This window comes from Columba livia, chromosome W, assembly GCF_036013475.1.
Source record: "Columba livia isolate bColLiv1 breed racing homer chromosome W, bColLiv1.pat.W.v2, whole genome shotgun sequence".
Taxonomy (NCBI): domain Eukaryota; kingdom Metazoa; phylum Chordata; class Aves; order Columbiformes; family Columbidae; genus Columba; species Columba livia.
In genome coordinates, this window is record NC_088641.1 from 18,810,361 (window position 1) to 18,834,549 (window position 24,189).

General features: G+C 39.6%; 1 protein-coding gene across 1 annotated transcript in view; it reads right to left on the bottom strand.

Annotated features, from left to right (window-relative positions):
* Positions 1–24,189, bottom strand: part of LOC135577008 (dymeclin-like) — a 225,210-nt gene that overhangs the window by 40,806 nt on the left and 160,215 nt on the right. The window contains 1 exon segment of the mRNA XM_065044447.1: positions 476–658. Coding sequence (XP_064900519.1) covers positions 476–658 — 183 coding nt within the window.

Sequence of the window (24,189 nt, forward strand, 5' to 3'; positions counted from 1 at the left end):
TTTCCTTCCAAAATGTTTACTTACCCTAAAGGGACTGATGTGGAGAGACACTTTTTAGGTGAGAGCAACACACAGATAAAGGCAACTGAATGTCTGCTCTTAAAAAACATCCCCCATATTAATTGACTGTTGAGAGGAGTAAGAAAAAAGATTGGCTGCTCATGAAAACCTGTTTTTTCTTCCACAAAAGGCTTCTAACAAGGGGTAGTTAAGAGAGGTTGATGCTGTCCTTCCTTAGGGGAGTGAAAGATGTGTCACAGGTTGGGAATTCCTTATCAGACGCATCCCAAACTCTCCCAAATTAAAGCTGTTGCCCAGAAAAAAAATCACAGTGGAAGCTCAGGAAACAGGGGAGAGAACCTCCAACCTTTTTAAAGTAACTTGATAGAGACGATGAATATTTTCCACCTCTCAAAAGGATAAAAAAGGATAAAATAACCAAGTGTAAGTATCTGTTCAATAACGTATCACTCACCAGGTCTATATTTTGCATGATGTCCTGGAAAGAAGGGTGAGTTCGAAACTGCTCAAACAGATCCCTTTTGTAAAGCAGCGTGTACACCAGATTGGGGTTGTGGTGAAGAGAATTGGTCAGGCAGGAGTTGATGATCTCCAGCATCATGCGGATCACTTCCTCGATCACGTTCAGGTCTTGTGCCTTTAAAAAAAAAAAAAAAAAAAGGAAGAAAAGGTTAGTGTGCCCATTTCCATCATAAAATAGATTAGGTAATAAAGGCAGAACATAGGTAATTATTACTAATGGAGCTATTAGCTAGTTAATGTCTCAACAGTAAGCAGATCTGGTGTGCCTGTATCTGGAAAGAGATCTGTTTTCTCCTGTAATAACCCAAATTTTAACCAAAATGCTCTAGTATTCAGCCACAGAGCTTGATTCTCTCAACAGGAGCCATCTTCTCACGCCAAAAAGCATTAAAATACTGTAATCAGCCAAATTCACTAAGGGTTAAGTGAACTTAGTTTTTTCAACCCTTCCTATGGTAAGTAAAAGCACTTCAGCGTATATTTAATTTAATATATTTTCTGTTGGGTACCTGCTTTGGGAGGAGGGATAGGGTGAAGAAGAGAGAAAAAAAAAAAGACAAAAAGTGGCTGGTGAAAGAGAAAAGCAAAGACAGGAGAAGGAAAACTGACTGGATCAAAACCCATCGTACCCTGAACATCTGTCAGGATTGGGTTAACGGTTGGACTCGATCATCTTGAGGGGCTTTTCCAAACAAAATGATTCTATGATTATCCACACTGCTTGTCTTCGGCATGTACAAAACAGATTTAAGCAATGAAATCCTTTGGAAATTCTTGTTTGAAGGTCAATAATTGGTGCGCACACTCCAATGAAATTTTCTTCTTTAGCAACGGTGTCTGATTGACTGTGGTTACAGATTTTTTTCCAAACATGACGATTTCCTCTTCTTCTTCTTCCTCAACCACCTGAATTACCATTGTAGTGCAGCTAACGATGGCAGAAACCCTTCTACAAAGCTGTGATCCACAGGCCGGATCTGTCCTGCACCTTGTTTTATCCAGCCTGGCACTTTGTCTCCACGCACATTCCTAAAGGACATCTTGGTCTTTTACTTAAGTGGTGCACCATACCATCTTTGGTGGAACAATCTGAATTCCAAAATGTCCAGTAAGAGAAAGACTGACGCAGAAGGAAGGCGACTTAATGAGAGATGAGAAAGCGAATACGTGTTTGTGTTTCAAGGAGAAAAAACAATATGTCTTTTGTGTTATGAGACAGTGTTGGTGATAAAGGAGCACAACTCACATAACTGAGGGGCAAACACGATCCTAAAATTACATTCAGCCCTTTGAAAGCAACCGCCAGGCTGATTTGGCCCCCGGTGAAAATGAGTTTGATACCTCTGACTTAATCTGTCAATGGGATCACTTTCTATAGAAGAAACAATCTTTACATTCAAAATGCAGATGGTTTCTCTGTCTGTAGTTGTGTGCTATGAAATAACATCCCACTGAGATTCTGTGAAATGTGTATAATGCAAAACACTAGACAAAACCTAAAATAATTGCTTCAGCTGCAATCTGAAGAAAAATCCAGACCTGGCTAATTTATCTGTGGAGTGGTACATGCTTATCAAGCTGGATTTAATTCAGAATATGGTATATTATGGTGGCTTTGGCGTCATTCTCTCCCCAAAGCAACAGGATGACCTAGTAACTGAGACACTGTCCTAAAATACAGAATACAGGGGCTAAAGAGGGAGAAGGGGGAAAAAGGGGGTTAACAATACATCTGCCACGGTTTTATTGTCACCCCGCAATCAAACCTCGACAATCTCGTAAGATTAATTTTTTACCGAATTGGCTGTTATACAAATCAAAAAGCCAGATATTAATTTGGGCGGGGGGGGACGGGACAGGAAGACCGATTTCAATCTATTAAATGGTACATTTAAATGAGAGAGGAGATAAAAGTAACTGCATTTTCTTATTGCTTAAAATTTGCAAATTCAAATGTGGCACTCAAATATAAAATTATTACAGCATTCCTTTACAAAACAGGGCTCAGCTGCCTCTGTTGACACTGATGAGAATTAGTCCTCCTCCACCTCTTTTTTTTTTTTTGTTTATACCCATAAAAATAATTATACTCATCATTAAAAGAAATGTGGAAGTTAAAGCTCAGTACCAACTTTCTGAGACTGAAATCTTGCCTGCAAAAGAGATGGTAACCACCTCATGGTTCCTTCGCAGGATAGGAATTAAATGTGGAGCTTTTTTGCAAAAACTTTCATTTTTAAGGCAAAAAGGCAGATGTTTGGTTATGTTCTAGTTGCACAAGGGGCAAACTGAACAGCACCAGCTACAAGAGATGCAAGTACAATTCTGGTTAGCGTGGGTCTTTTTTTTTTGTTGTTAAAGGAAAAAGGAAAAAACAAGTGATAATGCCAGAGAAAAGAGAATGAAAACATGCTGAACACAGGAATGAGAACATCATCTGGAAAAAAAGAATTTGAGTTCGATAAACACTAACAAGGAAGACACAAATGTGCAAAGCCAAAGCAAACTACAGGCAGAGCTGGATGTTCTCAGTTCTGAGCATCCTGGGATATTGTTGCTTTCCTTGCTACGATGTAATTAATAATTAGCATGACATCCTCTTGGGCAAAGACTTCTAGAGAATTTAATATTTAAATAGTGCTGAATGACACTGGTGTGTAAAAAGAACTGAAAAGTATATGGTTTATAAAATATCAGTCAAGTGGCCTAAACACCAAAAAAATTGTTTAATTTATGGTACCCGTCTTCTGGTTCCTACACCAGAACATTCTGAGTGCTCATCCTTTTCATTTCATTTGACATTAAATCAATTTTATTTTTTAAAGAACTGGTTCAAAAAGTTCTATTAGGAAAGAATGCAAATCTCCAGCTTCTAAATCCCACTAATTCCTAGGAGAAAAAGGAAAACGCGTCCACGTGTCACTCAGGTTAACTTTGCTCAACCATCCCTCATAACTTGCAATGCCTAATAAAAACCGAGACAAAATTATTCTGTTTTTTGCTTTCTTTCCCCCTATGCTAGTTTATACAGAAAATAAGTCATTTGAAAATCAGAATTTTGGTCACTTGTGACATTATAAAGAGATATTTCTATGCAAGGGATGGCCCTTGGACCTGGGTACAGGCTTTTGAGCAGGGCCTGTTGCGATAGGACAAGAGGTGATGGTTTGAAATGAAAAGAGGGGAGATTTAGACATTTAGCTCATGGCAGGGGTTGGACTAGATAAGCTTCCAAGGTCCCTTCCAACCCAAACCGTTCAATGATTCTATTCCATGATTCTAAAAAGCACTAGTGCACAAACTTCACTCTCATATTGTGTCCACACGATGCGTTATGATTAAATATTTATTTATTGCAAGCTAGAATTCTCTTAAATGCAGTAATTCTTTTTTTTTTTTTTTCTTTTTTTTTTTTTTTTTCCCTTTTTACCTGAATGTATAGTAATCCACAATCCAAAGCAACAAATAATTCTAAGCCTAACCAGGTCTACAATCAGAGACCTAACAGTGCACCTTTTCCTTTGTGGAAATCCCCTTGTGGGATCCATAGGAATGGTGCTATGCAGTATACAACAATATATACCTATATATATCTATATATATATCCAGGATGTTACTGCCTACTCAAAAATCCCCACTTCTCACTGAGACTTCACATCGCAGCAATCTTCCAGGCAACTGACACTTTTGGCTAAATAACTGCTGGAGGTTTCTGCATATTGAAATGGTGTGATGCTGAATGCTATCGAAAAGGCAGTTTTATATATACATATATATATATATATATATATATATATAAGGTTAGCACAATCTGAGCAGGAAGAAGCTTATCCGGTTGAAAAAACAAAACCTGAGCAGGGATGGGTAATGGAATATGCTATAGTCATACAATGTATATAGAGTAAAAAAAAAAAAAAAAAAAAAATCAAAAATCAAGAAAGGCGCACTATAGTGAAGTCTTAATCCAAAGAAACCTGATGAAATAAAGCGAAAGTGCCACCTATAATAGCAGAAGAAATATATGATGGAACTATAGGCTGACGAACCCCACAATTCTGAACTTACTGCTTATGACAAATGATAATGAATGGCTCTTAGCAGGTGGTATCTTGGTGCCGGTAACAGGATGCCTTGAAATTTTAATTTTCTAGAGTGTAGATTTCTTTATGTTGAAGCTTAGTGGCTTTAGGTCACAATTACTGACACTGCAGAGCCCTCTCCTGTGGAGCACGGAGCACACACGGTACAGAAAAGCTGCAAAGAAACTACTTAAAGGAGCTTTATCTAGAGATATTTTAATATTTTCCTTCCTAACAACTCCACAATTCAAAGCAGCAAAACCACCTCTGAATTTCCACTTCCCCAGATGGCCCTGACTGTCCCCTCAAGGCCATTTTGTTCCTTTGTGCGTCAGCTGGGGTGGAGGAAGAGCCGGAGGACGATGAGGCAGGTGCGGCATTCGGCGTAGCAGGCAGGAGCATGTCATGGTCGTGTCGCTGCGGCCACGGGATGGGGACCACTCATTCTCAGAGCCTCATCCCCGCCATGGATGAGGGAATAAACCAAAGAAAGGCGAGAATGAAGGTAGTACAGGCAACCTTAATAATGGCTTTTCTTTATTCTGAGTCCTTAATCCATGATGCCTTATTCATGTGGAATATTTTCAGTGAGATTTCCCCCCCCCAAAAAATATAACCTGCAAACATATAAACCTGTAGTTGTAAACAACTACTTCCTTCATGACGCACATATGACTTGAAAGGCAATTTTGTCAACAATGGAAAACAAAAGGATACACGTACCATATACTTAACACTTATAAAAATACTCAGAATGCCAAATTAACCCAAAACAGCTCTGGCCGCTATGTTTTTTACCAGGGAAGAAAACATAGAGGAAAAATTTGATAAACCAACTCCAAATCCATCAGCTGCATCCACAAAAAGTCTAGATGAACAGACAGCTTCAGTTTATTTTCTATTTTTTTCAGCTAGCTTTACAGATGTGAAGGAATACTTAAAATAATTATATTTTTGGATATTCAGTACTTGGCTCTTCCACACCTGCCCATAACACAACTATTATAAACTCCAGGGTGATGTACTTTATGGAAAAGAGGAATTGACACTCCAGGGATTTTCACCTTGATAACATCATTTAACAGCATCCACAATTCTAATGATGTAAACTTCCCTTTCCTCTTCACAGGGGAATTTCTACAGTTAAATTGTTTCAAATAATTTTCTTTATTTTTAGTTACTTAAGAGAATCATATGCATCTTGTTTGTATTAGCTTTGGGGAGCTTCCAAGAGATCTGTCTGAATTTCCTGCATTTTCAGCAGAAAATAAAACCTTCAACAACATAAAATCGCTCTGTCAAAAGATTGGAAGAAAGGAGGGGAAAGAAGGAAGTGCCCAAGAAAAAATGAACTTCAAAGCCAAGCCTTTGGTGACAGAAATCTTATCTTTATCTATTTTACTGGTACAATACTCTCTGGCTGTTGTATGTTAAACCCAGATTGTTTTTGGCCATAATGTTGAATTGTGGGAAAATAGGTATTAAGGGAAAAATTGTGGGGTTTACACAGAATTTACCTCAACACCTTAATCTCTTCTTCCATTCATGCACTTTGAAATTCCAGTCCTAAAATACTTTACGTTGAAATATGTGGAAGGGTTTTGATAGATAAAGATTTGTTGCTGAATTAGTCAGGCTCAAAGGAATCTCAAGGCCTCTTAGAGAAGCTGAGAACAGAATCTGCTGTGAGAGAGAGGGGTGTTCCTCAATCACCGGGTTCCTGGCGTGGCGTGAATCATCGGATGTATCATCAGTGAGACTCCAGTGCATGGACAGCCCACGATACTCATTTAGCGAATCCATGCTTGGAGCGTGGACACGTGATTAGAATATAGTTGCATATATAAGGAGGCTGTTTTCTGTAATAAATGGCTTTAGTGTGATTCACATTGAATCGACTTGTTTTGCTGAGTCCTTATTTCGTTCCTACAAATGGTGACCCCGACGTGATACTCTGAATGGCGTACCACTGAGGTCGGGGAAAAGCCTGGAGCGGCCCAGCCGGAGGTGGATCATCTGGACTGAAGACCGGGCGGAGGCGTACGGACGTTCCGCATTTTGTTGAAGAAGTCACTGTAAAGGGTGAGCGGCTGGGAGCGGGAGGAGGGAAGAGTGAAGTTATGGGGCAAAATATATCCTCGAGGAAGAAGCTATAGTTAAACTCCTCCTGCCTATTCTCTCTATGAGAGGACTTAAATAAGAAGAAAGTAACATATGTAGACTATTAATTCGGTATAAAATTAATGGCTACCCCAGAGAAAACGAGAAGGCTTTTAAACGTTAACTTTGGGACGATAAAGGGCAGAAATTATGGAATAAGGTCAGCAATGGAGATGATAAAGAAACTAAATCACTAGTGACTACTTGGAAGCTTATACTGTCCACTTTAAAAGAAGGCTGAACGGGCTGCGGTTACTGGAATTTTTACAGCGCTACAGCCTGATAAGAACTCTAAAAATAACTGTGAAGCTTACCCAGTTCGTGTCTTTGATCCCCTTCCTGCCCCAACCCCTGTTGTGCTGTCGGCACCCCCGATGATACAGCAGTCTGGGGAGGGGGGAGGAAAATCACTTGGCAGATGGGCCCCCATACCATCACACGACCCTGAAGAGACTAAGCAGTTCAAGGAACTGGAGTCAGATAATTTGTCAAAAGAACTGGTGAAAGCTGAGAATGCTAAAGTCGTAAATAAGTCTAATATCAGTCCTTTTACTGATTCATGTCCGCCTTTACCGCCTTCTACCCCTCTAACTCCTTTGCCGGAGGAGAAGCAGTCACCGGATAAGAAGTGGGCAAAAGAACTGTGTGAAAAATCAGATCAGCTATTAGCGAGTGAATCCAACAGTCAGCAACGCGGTCATGCTGATCGTGACGGGAAAGGGGATTCATTGAAAGGGGCAGGTATCCCACAACTCCTGGAAGAGACACTAATTGACACACCACAGCTATAGACACGATAAGTTTCTGAAATCCTGAGGCAGTCAACAGATCTTGCATATCAAGCTATGAGAAAGGTGTCTGAAACCAACAAAGCAGCCAAATCATTTGCAACTATTAATCAGGGTCCCAATAAGAATTACATGCAATTTATTGACCACCTTCAAGAGGCCATCAGTAAGCAGGTCGAAAACTTAGAAGCTAGGGAAGCACTAGTGTTGAGATTAGCAGTAGAGAATGCTAATGTTTGCTATCAACATGTTATTTGCAAGTTTTACAGTACAGATTATGTTTTTCTGTGTATTGCCTCTATGAAAATCAAGCAGCTTGTTAGGAATGTGAGTTAATTGTTTTACTAGTTGTTTTTAAGTGCGCCATAAAACCTTCTCCCCACTTTTCCCATTCATGCTGTTCCCTGTGCCTCCCACCTCCTCCCCCTCCCTCCCTCCCCCTTCTCAAGGTTTTTACTTGCAAGATGGGGTCAGGAATAATTGTTTTCAGTTGTGTTCCTAAAAAATAGGTATTGGGAGGTGTTTTAAAACTTCGCAAAGCACTCGGAATTATAAGGAAGGAAGATATTGTTAAATATTGAAATCAGTGTTGGCTGCTGTATAAGTTAAATGATTGGGAAAAGTGTCCGGAGGATAGAATCTTGTTGCAATTAATGTTGTTTTTGAGGCCAGAAGAGCAGGACAAAATAAATCTCTACAAGAAATCATTAAATCATTTCAGACAGTTTTACAGGCGGGGCGATTTGAACTTCAACAAGCTGAAAGAGTTAACTGATAACGCGCAGGTCACAGTAAACTTGCTGAAGTCTGTCTGCACAATGTTTTCCTTATTAACCTGTTTTCTTTGTGGGTATCTGTTTAAGCATGTTGCAATTTTGGTAGGTCTTGGCTATATGGTACGATAAGTTCCCAGTCTGTTAAATCATGAGAATCCGTTGACTCAAAGTGTGCATTTTGTGATAATACAGAAGATCATGAGTAATTTAGTTCCTTACTGCGTGAACGTGATGTTAAGATTTTATGTGTAGTAGCTGTTATATTTTTTTCTAGCGTACTAGCTTTATTCCATTATCCAGACTTGCGCAACTCTGTGACAGGCTGTGTCTCATCTCGGTGTGGTGGATTTGGCTTTTCCATATGCACACCATGTAAAGAATCCTGGTTTTGGAATAACAGCTGTAGCGCACCAGATGAGACACTAAAAAAAAACAAAAACAAAAAACCCAAACAAACAAAAAACCACAACAAACAAACAAACAAACAACAAAAAAAAAACCCAAAACAAAACAAAAAACCACAAAAAAAAACCCAAAACAACAACAAAAAAATAATTAAAAGGCCTTGCCCAGTCCAGCTCGCTGCGGTGGCGGGGGGGCGGGTGCCGATTAGGCTCCAGCGTGCAGTGACTTTTTTTTTGTCAGGGAGACCCAGAGGTACCTCCACCTGGCTGAGCAGTAAGCGGCCCAAAGGTGCAATGCAAAAATTGAGATATTGTCTTAAATTAGTGTGACTGTGATCCATCTGCATATTTGAACTGGGTATTTGGTTTTCACATCTGAGCTCAGTATTTTAGTTTGCATATTCATATTTGGTACCAAAAGAATCTTGTTTGGGGAGATAATTACAAAATGGGAACCGGTTCCACTGCTAAAATTCCACCTTGCCCCCTCCTTAGCACGCAGCCTTACACATTAGAGTAATTGCTTATATTGTTAGAAAAGCATTTAAATTGTTAAAATGCTATGATAGATGTGAATTTAGAAGAGATTGTATTTAAAAGTTGCTAGAATATTAACTGATTTAGATTTAGGGAAATGGAATAATGGATTGATGTTTATTATACTGGTTTATACTGTTTTTTTTTGACATCTCTAAATTGTAAAAGGTAAATGGAGCTAAGGAATGTAACTATTGCTGAGCTACTTGAAATTGCATATAAAGTGTATTATGGCTGGAATGAAATGGGAAAACAAAACACCAAAACATACCAGGCCTGTGTGCAGCTCATTGTAACTGAGAAGTTTCCCAGAGCCTCCTACTTCGTACCAGCCATTATGACAGCTGCGTGACCTTGGTTATATCTAAACTGCAGCAGGAAGAGAAAGAAAAAACAACTGGAAAAACCTGGCTGCCCGCTTTTAAAGCAGTGAAAGGGGGGGTTCTCTCTTCCCCCCACTGCAGCGATGTAATACTGAATGGAGCAGTCTGAGGGTGAAGTTTAAAGACATCCTTAGCAGACCCATAGTTCTAATGAAACTGGAAAATTAAACCAAAAATTTGTTGATAGACTTATTCTGTGGTAATTAGTTGTAAGAGACTTCTTAGTAAATTCACCATGCTAGTTTTTGAGGTCATGGGAGAGAATGAAAGAAAGGCCGTTTTTTGAGACCAATAGAATGCCAAATTTGGAACAAAGTTTTAATACATGAATTCTTATAGTTGCCAGAAAGTCCTATACCTCTCTTAGGTTAAGATTTGTTAAGTAAATTGTAAGCTCAAATAACGTTTTCTGAGAATTCTGTTTAGTTGCATGGCCTACAAGAAGCTGCTGGGATGGTGCAGATCTGCTTGCTGCAAGTGAGAAATCTCCAAGGAAATTTCAAATGCTGTATTTCCACTAGTATTAACAGCCAATGTTTCGATAAAGCAAATACTACACTGATTGATCTGAAACAGGACTTCGATCCGGTAAGGGAAAACAACCTCCAATAAATATGACAGCCAAAATGGAGTTGGAAACTTTGAGGAATGAATTTATGACAACTTTACAGGCTGACTGCATTCGATTGGACTTGCAGATTTGTCTATGAAACAACCTGTGGTTATTGTGGGACAGTATGATGAGAATGCTAACAGACTGATATACCCATTGTCACTCTAATCAAGAAAATGCAGGGAATGAATTTAAGTCTTAATAGGCCATGATCCTTTTGTCATATATGTACCATTTGTGAAAATGAATTCTGTTTTTTTTTTTTATTTGTAATCTATGTCTTTGTAAATTGCACTAGCTGGTTTTCTTAACAGCACAGCTTTTGGCATGCATAAATGTAAATTGCTGCAGAACCTGCAAGTCTTTAACATCAGGTCATAGGCTATACTTGTATTTGTTCTGATCCTACATACTCGCAAAGTTTTTGTTGCTGGTTCTGGGAAGTCTCATAAAGCTGTAGTGGTTTGGTGTGAAGATAACAATTGGCATCATTCTGTAAAAATTATTGAAGGTTCAACCCAATTAGCAGAACTTGGCACAGCTTTAAATTACTTAGAGCTTTTTAAGGAGGAACCTCTAAATTTATTTTGTGATTTTGAGTACGTAGTCAAGATCCAACGTATGTATCTGGTTCTGAACTTTTGTTTGTTTGTTTGTTTGTTTTTGTAAAAAAAAAGGGGGGAAGTAGGAGAAACACCACAAAACCAATTATCAAAAGCATTGTATGTGATGAAATACTTTGCAAGTATGACCCAAAACCATGCTAAATCAGAAATAACCTACATTAGTTATGGTCAAATTACTAGTCAATGAAAAAGGCCACATCAATTGATAACCTGGGGAAAAGGTTATGTTTGTGTCATTACAGGCTGAGGATTGAAGTGGATTCAACAAAGATTCAACGGATGCAGATGGACAGGAGGGAGATAAGTTGTGAGGACTGTTTCAGATGTAAACCATGGATCCTAATTCAGTGTTATAGATGCCCACAGACCTGGTGGTCTAGAAGCCTATTAGCAAGCAGGTGGTGTACCTTCTGTGGAGAATGGCAATTTGAACAATCAGCAGGAGATCCAAAAGGGTGATATTATGATCAGATAGTCAATGCATAGATAAGGTAAAACTATGAGATATCTCTTCCATAGTAATCTAAGTTTAGCAACTGATAAAGTTTTAGAAGGGATATTAAGGTTAAGCTATTGATCTTTTAAATAGGTTAAGATAACTTTTAAGATATTAATTCAATTATTAGTATATGCTGATGGTATTAAGTATATTACTCTATAAACTGCGCAGTTATAGATATTTAGGAGGTTAAGAGAAAATATTGTATTAACTTGTCTGGTTATTTTGAATCTATTAAAATAGTGTGTTGATAAGGTTGTTATAACGGAATTAAGGTTTTAAGAATAGGCAGGTAGTTGTTTGATCTTAGTAAGTAAGGTTTAACTGCATTATATGTAATTGTAATTATGTTGTTAATCACGTGTTCTGTGTTACACACACAGTGTGTAACACAGTATCACACAGTATGTTTGGGATTGGAAGGGACCTCAAAAGATCATCTAGTCCAATCCCCCTGCTGGAGCAGGAACACCTAGGTGAGGTCGCACAGGAACATGTCCAGGCGGGTTTTGAATGTCTCCAGAGAAGGAGACTCCACAACCTCCCTGGGCAGCCTGTTCCAGTGCTCTGTCACCCTCACTGAGAAGAAGTTTTTTCTCAAATTTAAGCGGAACCTCTTCTGTTCCAGCTTGATCCCATTACCCCTTGTCCTATCATTGTTGGCCACCGAGAAGAGCCTGGCTCCATCCTCATGGCACTCACCCTTTATATATTTATAAACATTAATGAGGTCCCCCCTTAGTCTCCTCTTCTCCAAACTAAAGAGCCCCAGCTCCCTCAGCCTTTCTTCATAAGGGAGGTGCTCCACTCCCTTAATCATCTTCGTTGCCCTACGCTGGACCCTCTCCAGCAGTTCCCTGTCCTTCTTGAACTGAGGGGCCCAGAACTGGACACAATATTCCAGATGTGGTCTCACTAGGGCGGAGTAGAGGGGAAGGAGGACCTCTCTCGATCTACTAGCCACCCCCCTTCTAATACACCCCAGGATGCCATTGGCCTTCCTGGCCACAAGGGCACAGTGCTGGCTCATGGTCATCCTGCTGTCCACCAGGACCCCCAGGTCCCTTTCCCCTACACTGCTCTCTAATATGTAATTTCCCAACCTATACTGGAACCTGGGGTTGTTCCTGCCCAGATGCAGGACTCTACACTTTCCCTTGTTAAATTTCATTAGGTTATTCCCCGCCCAACTCTCCAGCCTGTCCAGGTCCCGCTGGATGGCAGCACAGCCTTCTGGTGTGTCAGCCACACCTCCCAGCTTAGTGTCATCAGCAAACTTGCTGATAGTACACTCTATTCCCTCGTCTAAATCGTTAATGAATATATTGAATAATATTGGCCCCAGCACTGACCCCTGAGGCACTCCACTAGATACTGGCCTCCAACTAGACTCCGCACCATTGACTACCACTCTCTGGCTTCTCTCCTTAAGCCAGTTTGCAACCCACCTCACTACTCTATTGTCTACACCACACCTCCTCAACTTAGCTGTGAGGATGCTGTGGGAGACTGTGTCAAAGGCTTTACTGAAGTCAAGGTAGACCACATCCACCGCTCTGCCATCATCCATCCACCTTGTTACAGTATATTTCAAAAATGATTCGCTGTGTGGTTGATGGGGCCTGACTAATTCAAGAAAAAGAAAGGGGGAAGTGTGGAGGGGTTTTGATAGATAAAGATTTGTTGCTGAATTAGTCAGGCTCAAAGGAACCTCAAGGCCTCTTAGAGAAGCTGAGAACAGAATCTGCTGTGAGAGAGAGGGGCGTTCCTCAATCACCGGGGTCCTGGCGTGGCGTGAATCATCGGACGCATCATCAGTGAGACTCCAGCGCATGGACAGCCCATGATACTCATTTAGCGAATCCATGCTTGGAGCGTGGACGCGTGATTAGAATATAGTTACGTATATAAGGAGACTTGTTTCTGTAATAAATGGCTTTAGCATGATTCACATTGAATCAACTTGTTTTGCTGAGTCCTTATTTCGTTCCTACAGAAATACTTATCCTCTATCTCCCTACAAAGTCAGGCTCCCAAATCAATGAAAAATTTCTAGATGTTTACCTAAATTCCCTCAGTGCTTTACTGATTCTTGGTGATGCTTCACTCTCATAGCCCTGCGCCCATTTTATTGTTTTGGTTGGAGAAGACCTTTAAGATCTTCGAGTCCAACTGTTAACCCAACACCCAAAGGGATGGAGAGGCACTTAAGTGCAGGAGAGATGTAGAATTTGCCATTTTTGTGAGACTGGGATTCAGTATCACGACTGCAGAATGTGTTCACTTCCACAAACCAGGATTTAGATAGTGCTCCTCTTTGGCATTTCATCCCAAACTCCATTCTTGGGAACCTCCCATCTAATTCAAGTATTTAATTCCACCTGGAATGCAAAGGGGTGACAAGTCTCCTTCTCCTAAGATAATAAAATGACAAATCAAATCAAATGATTTTCAGCCCAAATAGCTTCGAAAAAAGTAAATGATTATGGAAGGCATCTACTCAAGGTCAAACTTTAGAGGCTGATCTAAGCCCACCAAGAAGCTCCAGTTTAAGGGGATCCACCAGTTGGGGACTCCAACACTGTCTATACAAGAACAAGATATTTCCAAACCATATCCAACCATGACAACAAAACGCTGTATTTAGGAGAACTCAGCCAAATCATTTTCTAAGGTCCCACCAAACCTGGGAAGCAACTGCTGCTGGGAAAAGGACAATGTTCCTACTAAGAAAATTTAAAACTCTGAATCTGTATTTTTCTCAAATCATGCGTGAAAAAAATAAAGAAATTTTCCTGCTGTTGAAAGGAAATGGAGAATTTTCCATTTATCCTTGAAATCAAGTAGTATTCCCTAGAGGGATGGGAAGATTTTGTTTGGTTCGCCTGGTAGAACAGGAAAGACCAAGTTCCATTCGCAACCAAAAGATGCTTGGAATGGGTTCTTATCCTTTTTATCCTATATGATGTTTAATTGAAGTATAGAAGCCCTTGCTTCTATCATGAAGAATAAGATGGAAAAACATTACAATTAGCAATTTAAATCAAATGGTTTTCTTCACATTTTCCCTTCACACCTCCCAAACTTGCCTCCAGACAGTCCACTACAGTTAGAGGAATGTAATTTATCCACCAGCTCCTTACAGCCCCAGCATAATCTCTGACTATAATATCAACTATTTTCTTCACCCTTGGTATTATATTTAGCAGTAACGACTATGGCACTCATTGCAAAATGTATATATATATATACACAACGAAGAGCATATTTCTAATGAACCAGCTGCTGTCATTCAAGAAAATCACTCAGTGCTATGGATTTTGAAGATCTATTTTCAGTGTCTAAGCAATTTTAATTGAGAAAATATCAGAACTAACTGAATAATTCCCAACCCTCACTAAAGCTGGCAACTAGAAGCTGAAATCACAAGTTCTCCACTGGTTCCTCACTGATCCCATCCCATGGTTTGGCATCTTTGCCATGACATTTCCTATAGACTGCTGTGGGAAAGCAAGATGTGCAGTTCCAGCCACCTGGATGATAAAGGAAGATCAATACTAACATGAGCATCTGGACGGTGAAAGAAATAATACTAACATAATTAGATCATAGCAAAATATAAAGGGCCTTGGACAGATTGTGTTGAAATACGTTTCTCATAATTGTAAAGAATTATAGCCCAGACTCGTGAGAATGGTATCTCAGGCCAGATAACCACCCCCAAGTGCATGGGATGTATGAATGTCCTTGAGCCTAGTCTGTGAATGAGTGAGAACGTAATTGAAACAAAGATAACATGAGTGTGGTGTGTTTTTAATAACAATTATTGGGAAAACATCTTATGTAACATCTTAGTCCAGGTCCGTATCTGTAAATCCTGTAAATTGTCACTGACTAATAAAGAAGGCCTCAGCCTGGCTCAGCTCTCTGCTCTGCCCGGCTCTGCGCTCCTTCCTGAACAAGATCTCTGTCTGCACGTGAATCTTTGTCTGCATCCTGGTGTGCATCATTTCTAATCACCGCAGACTGCCTCCTGATAATATAAGCCATGTTAAAATAATAACAATAATAATAATAAATGGGTTAAATCACCCATTGCTGTTCATACAGAAGGTGACAACATGCACACAGAAAATTTTTTATGATGGTACAGCATGTTATAGCTCCTTAAATACTAGTGTTACATGCTAAAAAATGTCAGGTCCCAAATAATCAACATTTGATTATGGTCCAAGATTCCCAAACTGTTGTGAACAAGAATATTCTGCTTTACAGCCATCATTTTACCCCATTGATGATGAGAAATCATGGAGAGCACTTTTATTTCTTCTGATATATTCAGACATAGCAGCAGGGTTAGAAAAGGAATTCAGAAATACAACTCTTGACTATACTAATTATTTCAGTGGTGTTAAATATTTTGAAAACTAAAGGCAATAGATAAATAAAGATGTGAGAAACCTATCATATTAAAAAGAAAAAACTTCATTATTGATCTTTGAAGTGGTCTAAAGAATCTATAGGTAAGTCCTTTTAAAATTTAGAAGTCTAAAAAAAATGTATTTATTTATTTTTCTCTTACCACCTCTTCAAAACTAGTCACTGCCAGGAGTTGTAATATCATTTATTCTATTAAGATGGGCCTGAAAAATCTCTGTAAAATTTCAAGAAATGCTCTCACAGGCCAAATAAAATGCAAATAGAAAGCAGATGAGAAACAGTCTTTTGAGAGTCGATGGCAGAGTAAACCAAATAAATGGAGTAACTTTTAAATTAAATGTTGCTTTTACTACATTCCATTTTATTTTTCAAGTGCATTTCCCCGGATGCCGCATCAATTTGGATGCACACAGGAGCTGAGGATAGCCGAATGATTTGAAATCAACCTGAACGCCCAAAAATGAACCTTTAACTGAGATGTGGAAAAACACAAAACTGAAAGAAACTAATTCTACAAGTCTATGAACACAGGTACCTGCTCCAAAATGAATTAAACGTGACAGATGACATTGTCTCAAATGTTGAAGGAAAACACTCTTGACAGAAATACATCAAAACTACTTTATCCAACTGAATAAATTTCCTGGAATATTTAGGAAGTCTTATGTTTTGGGATAAAACTTAAATTTTGTGTAGGTCGGTTGATAAAGTGACTGACATGGACAAGAGGAGAGATCACAGAGCAGTACTTGGGTATGTTGGACACCCATCCCGGAATCCGTCAGCTCTTACTCACCAAAATCCTGTAAGCAACGATGTTTACCTATAAATTAAGCTAAGTTTTCAAACTAATTCTAATTAACAGAGTCTACCACAAGGTAAGATGACAAATTTATTAGGGAACAATAATTTGATATTTTAGAAAAAATTAAATGAAGCTTTTTCCCATGGGAACGTGACGTGACTTCTCCTATTGTCTCGATTTATCAAAATCTAAAAGATTAGTGCGGGAATGGGAAAACTTGTCATTATTTGTTCAGAATTTTTTTTTTAATCTGTATTGAGTAACAACTGTTTTCTTTGCAAGTGCCACAGATAAGTTGCTGGTGTGTAGATTAAAAACCTTCCTTTAGGATCTGAAACATCCACTGTCTTTGATTTATCTGATGGGAAAAGACAGACTTAAGATTTTTATTCCTATTGCAATGAAAAAAATTAAATTTAACCTGTAATTTACAATCAGTCATTTTTTCTCTTGAATAGGATGAGTGTTTTTTGTTATAAGCAAACAGTTTCTTTAAGGTCAAGTGTTTTGGGGTAGCACACACACAAAGGCTGGAGCGGAACATCCTCTATACATGTTGTACCAGCTCGATATCAAGAAAAAAGCAGCAGAACAAGATGTTCTTGAAACAAAAAAAAAAAAGTCATGTATTTCAATAGCAGGCCACTGATCACTCAGTTTAGGCTCGAGCCTAAATATGTACAAGAGCAGTTCTGGAAAAGCTCCACCACATGCCAGTAACATATCTGAAGGTAAATAAAAACAATAATAATAATAATAATAATAATAATAATAATAATAATAATAATAATGATAATCTTAATCATCTTGACGTTGTTTCAGAGCAGCGTGGGCAATCGCAGACATTCCCCAACAGCGGTGGGAATAAGAATATAGCAGAATTATATCATGGTAATATATTAGTCTTTTCTCTTTATGAATGTTTTAAAAGATCCTTCCCTGAAATGGCTTTTTATGTTTGGCAGAAAACAGATGTACAATATGACTATCAGCTTTTTGTTTGGGTTTTTTATTTCTTTCCCCCTTAAAAAATATTAGAAAAGTTTATGTTGGAATAAATCAAGGAAAAAAAAAAAAAAAGAATTTATTTACTGTGGAGGGGTTTTGATAGATAAAGATTTGTTGCTGAATTAGTCAGGCTCAAAGGAATCTCAAGGCCTCTTAGAGAAGCTTAGAACAGAATCTGCTGTGAGAGAGAGGGGCGTTCCTCAATCACCGGGGTCCTGGCGTGGCGTGAATCATCGGACGTATCATCAGTGAGACTCCAGTGCATGGACAGCCCATGATACTCATTTAGCGAATCCATGCTTGGAGCGTGGACGCGTGATTAGAATATAGTTACGTATATAAGGAGACTTGTTTCTGTAATAAATGGCTTTAGCGTGATTCACATTGAATCAACTTGTTTTGCTGAGTCCTTATTTCGTTCCTACAATTTACGTGTTATTTACATGTTGATCCAAAACCCCTCCTGTTGTTGCTTTAAAATTAAAGCTGCAGAGTTAAACCCTCAAACCCACATCAGACTGAAAACGCACAGGCTTCCCATATATATGTTAAGATATAATTTTATTACGAGTTCACTATCATTACACAGAGTCCTTTAACCATCGTGTTTGTATCTAACTCACAGCAGGTTAAAAATTGATCATTTTTGTCCGATTTCTGGGTTATTGTTGCCGTAATTAACTAATTCTATGGAAGAATTTATATTTTTAAACATTGATTTAGCGCATGAAGTGTGCAATACATTCCCCTATGTTGTTTAGTTCCTAAATGACAAAGAAATGAGAAAATTAAGAGAAATTGCCGGTTCCATGAAAGGAGAATAAAAGTTTATGTTTCCAGTTATGTCTGTGAAAAACACAAGGGTGACTTTATACAATTTAATAAACGTTAAAACCAGAGATTCTCCTAAATTTCTGTTTCTTCTAAATACCTGTTAAAAAAACCATTAAATACAGATTAAAAAAAGTTTTAATGTTTTGACAGGTTTCCCACAACATTATTTCACAGAGAAGAAGAATCAATAGGGATGAACAAAATTAAAATTATCTTTAATGCTGTTTTTCAGGCCAAGTGATGAGGAAATTAGTTTTCAGGAAGTGGATTATTTTGCTCCATGTGATGCAGAAGATGGCTTGAATTTCTGCTTATATCAATTCTTTTACTTCTCCACTTCATCCCATGACTGTCTTTCAGTCTTATTTGACTCGTTCCCTCTAAAATATTCTCATTTCCTTCATCCCACCATTCAGTCCCACATCAGCAATTAAGAGCAGTTGCTTGACATACTTAATATTATATTTGATATTAAAACCAACCATTACTGTGAGAATTGCTCTTGGCGATGGAGGGGGAGTGCAAGATCAGTATAAGGAGGAGTTAGTTAAGAGTGCTACTCAGGAATTGAAAAGAAGGCAAGAGAAACAGAAAGTGGTACAGAAAAGCAGTGATTGGTATGAAGGAATAAGGCAAAAAGACAAGGGATTACAATTACCAACAGTAGGGAAAAACCTGTTTATAGATCTTATGGAAAAGATAGCCCGGGAATTAAATGTCACATCATGCTGGATATGTGGGGGGTCTCAAATGGTAGAACAGTGGCCTTGGAGAGGAGAGAGTGTAAGCCCAGAAGGATTACTGGTATGGAACAGAACTCATGTAACTCGGGAAAAAAAGACCAGAAGGACGGGTATTAAGTCAATAATAGGGCAGATATGCATATCAAGGGATGATGGTAAACTGGATTTTACTGAATACATTGGGCAAACCCCTTGTAAGTTAGTGTTACGAGTAAATTCATCAAATACCTCTATTCTTCCCACTTGGTGGCCAGGTCCACCTAATGGATATTGGTCTCGAAATTGTAGCCTGGGAAACGAAACGATATGCTGGAAGAATCGAAGCAAAGCAAATCCTTTTGAGGAAATTGGGGATTTAAGGAGATATTGGCAGAATCCTGGCTCTACCGATGTAAACGAACCATGGAAAGCTCCTGATGGATTATTTTGGATATGTGGGAATAGAGCTTATAAGGAGTTAATGCCTAAATGGAGAGGGTCTTGTACAATAGCGATAATTCAACCAGCATTTTTCCTTTTACCAAAGGAAAAAGGGAGTCATCTGGGGAAACCTCTGTAGGAAACTTTAAACAGAGAGAAGAGGGGTTCCTCCCCATAGGAGGAACGCAAACTTGGAAAGATGATGAATGGCCTGCGAAAAGTATAATTGAATACTATGATCCAGCCACCTGGGCCCAAGATGGAAGCTGGGGATACCGTACCCCAATATATATGCTAAACCGAATTATCCAGTTGCAAGCAGTGGTTGAAATAATAAGCAACTGGACAGCTGAGGCACTGAATCTTATAGCAAGACAATTGTCTCAGACCAGGGCTGCAGTGTACCAAAATCGGGTAGCCTTAGATTATCTTTTAGCTGAAGAAGGGGGTGTCTGTGGGAAATGGAATACTTCTGAGTGTTGTTTGGAAATAGATGATAATGGGGAAGCTATAATGAAAATAGCAGAGGAGATAAAACGAGTTGCACATGTACCAGTACAGACATGGAATTCTATACTTACTAGCCATTGGTGAGGTAACTTATTTGGGGGAGCCTTGTGGAAGAAAATAGGGTTCATGATAGTATGTGCATTTCTGGGTTTACTGTTTGTACCATGTATGATCCCATGCTTTATTCGGTTAATACATTCAGTAGTCCAAGGCATGCAAATCTCAGCTATGCCTATAGATCCTGAAATGGCAACAAAAGGAATAGGGTATAAATTGATGATTTTAAAAGATAACACCAAACTGGACCTAGCCGCCGCTAGGCAAGTACTACCTAACTTTGAGGCCAAAGCACGAATCAATAGGATAAAAAGAAAACGGGGGAATTGTGAAAAATGCAGTTGTGATTCGTGCTAAGATGTTTAATGTTTACAGATATAACCAAATGAGGCACGGGCTCTGAACCTGGAAAAAGGTGGTTAAGTTCTATGTAAAAAGTTATGAAACTTGCTTATGAAGTTATATTGACAGAGGGAACTAACATTTAATGGTTAACTAAACTTATAATGGGTGCCTACTAACAAGCTAACACTTTAAGGCTTAGTCACACAATAAATGCTTAGTTTAGAGCTTTATGTTAAGAAGAACAGAACCCCATCGAATGCCAAGATAAGAAGTTTTACTGCACCTAGCTGTAAACTTGAGGAGACAAGATAACGAAGATTTACAGCAAAAGGGGGCGCCAGTCTGGTTTCATTCAACTTGGCAGCTTGGGTCCCAGTCAATTCAACATAATGAGCCAAAGGTAAAAAGTTCACTGTGATGAAGCTGAAGGAGCCTTCATCCAAAGACCCCCAAAGACCCCTCCTCAAATTCACCAAGTGGCACTGCGCAGGCGCAACAGGGGAGTGTCTATGGAAATGGTTATCTGAGACTCATTTTAATCAGAAGCGGGGAAAGGTTATGAATATGTATAGGCGTTCCTGGGGTCATTATGAATATGTAATACCTTACTGTATTTAAGCACACTTCTTATTGTTTAAAGGTGTGCGTGTTGGGCGGAGTGAATCCCCCGCGCACCCAGCGCTGTTTTGCTTATGCTCTAATGAACACATGTTTAAGGAATACAAGGAATTGGATTAAATGTTTTTTATCCAAAGAAAAAGCGTAAGTTATTTATTTCAATAATAACAAAATGGGAATCGGTTCTGATAAAGGCCACATTTAAAGAACCTCTGATAAAGGGCCACATTTTATTTCAAAAACTGTACAGCAAATCAGTCAGCACTTGGGAATAGACTGACAGCTATATACCCCTTATCATCCTCAATCCACTGGCCAGGTAGAAAAAAAAAATGAATCATCTAATTAAACAACAAATTGTAAAATTGGGGCAGGAGGCGAATTTGGCTTGGCCTCGATCTTTGCCTTTGGCCCTTTTGCATATACGAACAAGGCCAAGGGCAAAGGAAGGGTTGAGTCCTTTTGAAATCCTGTATGGGAGACCCTATAGTTTACAGAAGGGGATATCTGCACAAGTAGGGGATGAAATTATGACTTCTTATATGGTAGCATTGGGTAAACAACAAAATTGGGAAACATGTTTGGGACTCGGAGTATGGATTTGGATGGGCCAGTACATAACATCCAGCTGGGATATTTATGTGAAGTCTCTTGCAGAAAAGGCTTTGGAACCACAATGAGAAGGTCCATTTCAAGTCCTCCTGACATCTTCACTGCTACCAATATTAAACAACAGAATGCCTGGATCCATCATTCTAGAGTGAAGAAAGCCTGGAAAACACCATGGAGGGTAAGCCAGGTGCAGCCTGGAAAATTGTATTTTTTCACGATCATAGCTTTAGGACATGGTTGGCATGCAAAAAATTGGCATGTAATGCTCACCCAAATGATTTCGAACAATTTAAACCTTTCAGACTTTTGGATATGCACGGTCCTCCCAAGAGGAATGGAATTTCCACTGTTGGGAGTACCCCATCCAGACTGGAGTAGAGAAGGGGGTGGAGGGGGAAAGTTGGATGCAAACCAGAAGCAAACCTGTCTTTATGGGCAGGACCTGAGTAAAACAATAGGAAGACATTTCAAATTGGTATCTTGGAATCAAACTGAAATTACGATTTATTCTAGATGTATGAACTCCATAGATAAAATCACCAGTTGGGAAAAGTTTCCAAACGACAGTGAATGTAGTCAAAGGGTGTTGGAATCTTTAATATAACCAAGCTGAAAGAACTGGGGTTTAATTACAGCATACAAAATATCACAGTATCACAGTATGTTTGGGATTGGAAGGGACCTCAAAAGATCATCTAGTCCAATCCCCCTGCTGGAGCAGGAACGCCTAGGTGAGGTCACACAGGAACATGTCCAGGCGGGTTTTGAATGTCTCCAGAGAAGGAGACTCCACAACCTCCCTGGGCATCCTGTTCCAGTGCTCTGTCACCCTCACTGAGAAGAAGTTTTTTCTCAAATTTAAGCGGAACCTCTTGTGTTCCAGCTTGATCCCATTACCCCTTGTCCTATCATTGTTTGCCACTGAGAAGAGCCTGGCTCCATCCTCATGGCACTCACCCTTTATATATTTATAAACATTAATGAGGTCCCCCCTTAGTCTCCTCTTCTCCAGACTAAAGAGACCCAGCTCCCTCAGCCTTTCTTCATAAGGGAGGTGCTCCACTCCCTTAATCATCTTCATTGCCCTACGCTGGACCCTCTCCAGCAGTTCCCTGTCCTTCTTGAACTGAGGGGCCCAGAACTGGACACAATATTCCAGATGTGGTCTCACCAGGGCAGAGTAGAGGGGAAGGAGGACCTCTCTCGATCTACTAGCCACCCCCCTTCTAATACACCCCAGGATGCCATTGGCCTTCCTGGCCACAAGGGCACAGTGCTGGCTCACGGTCAGCCTGTTGTCCACCAGGACCCCCAGGTTCCTTTCCCCTACACTGCTCTCTAATATGTAGTTTCCCAACCTATACTGGAACCTGGAGTTGTTCCTGCCCAGATGCAGGACTCTACACTTTCCCTTGTTAAATTTCATTAGGTTATTCCCCGCCCAACTCTCCAGCCTGTCCAGGTCCCGCTGGATGGCAGCACAGCCTTCTGGCGTGTCAGCCACACCTCCCAGCTTAGTGTCATCAGCAAACTTTCATCAGAAAACTTTAACTTCCCTTCCAACATAGCAACAAATTGTAATCTAGCTCCTGGGTGGTGGTGGCTTTGCGGAGATAGACGAGCCAGGAAAAGTCTACCTGGTAATTGGCAAGGCCGTTGTACAGGCAGATACATAGTACCTTAAGAAAAGGTGTTTAACCATTCATACCCACCCCCAGGTATTGTCAGGACTTTATGGAGAAAAACGCGTTCAGTGCCGAGTAACCCTCTTGTAAAGAGACCCTCTGGATTTCCTAGTTTTGCCAGATAGTTTATTCCTCAGCTGGGAGTTAGTGAGCTAGAAAAAGCCATAGTAAATATATCAGCCACAATCGAGAAAATCTAAAATGCCACTATGGATGCTCTTCAGGGACACCAGGAAGAGATATCGTCACTAAGCAAGATAGTCCTACAAAATCGCATGGTCCTAGACCCCCTGACTGCAAAAGAAGGAGGAGTATGTGTGGTGATAAACTGAGGTTGTTGCTCATATATTAATCAGTAGAAATGGGTAGAAACAGATATTCAAAAGATATGGGAACTATATCAGATCCTCCATCAAGTTACTAGAGACAATACAACATGGGGATTCTCAAATTTATGGGAAGGCCTCACTTTCTGGCTTCCCAACTTAACCCGGTTACAATCCTTATTTGTAGCTTTAGTGGGAATATTAGATTTAGGGATACTGGTCTGTATGATGATGTGTTTCTTGTGGTGTTGCCAGAGTACCAGGAATACTTACAGCAACTGGAAGAAATATCGACTCAGGCATGAGCTAGAATCTAATAGGTATTTTGTAAAGACATTAGATAAAGAATTTACTAATCTCTTAGAAACGAGGGGGTTG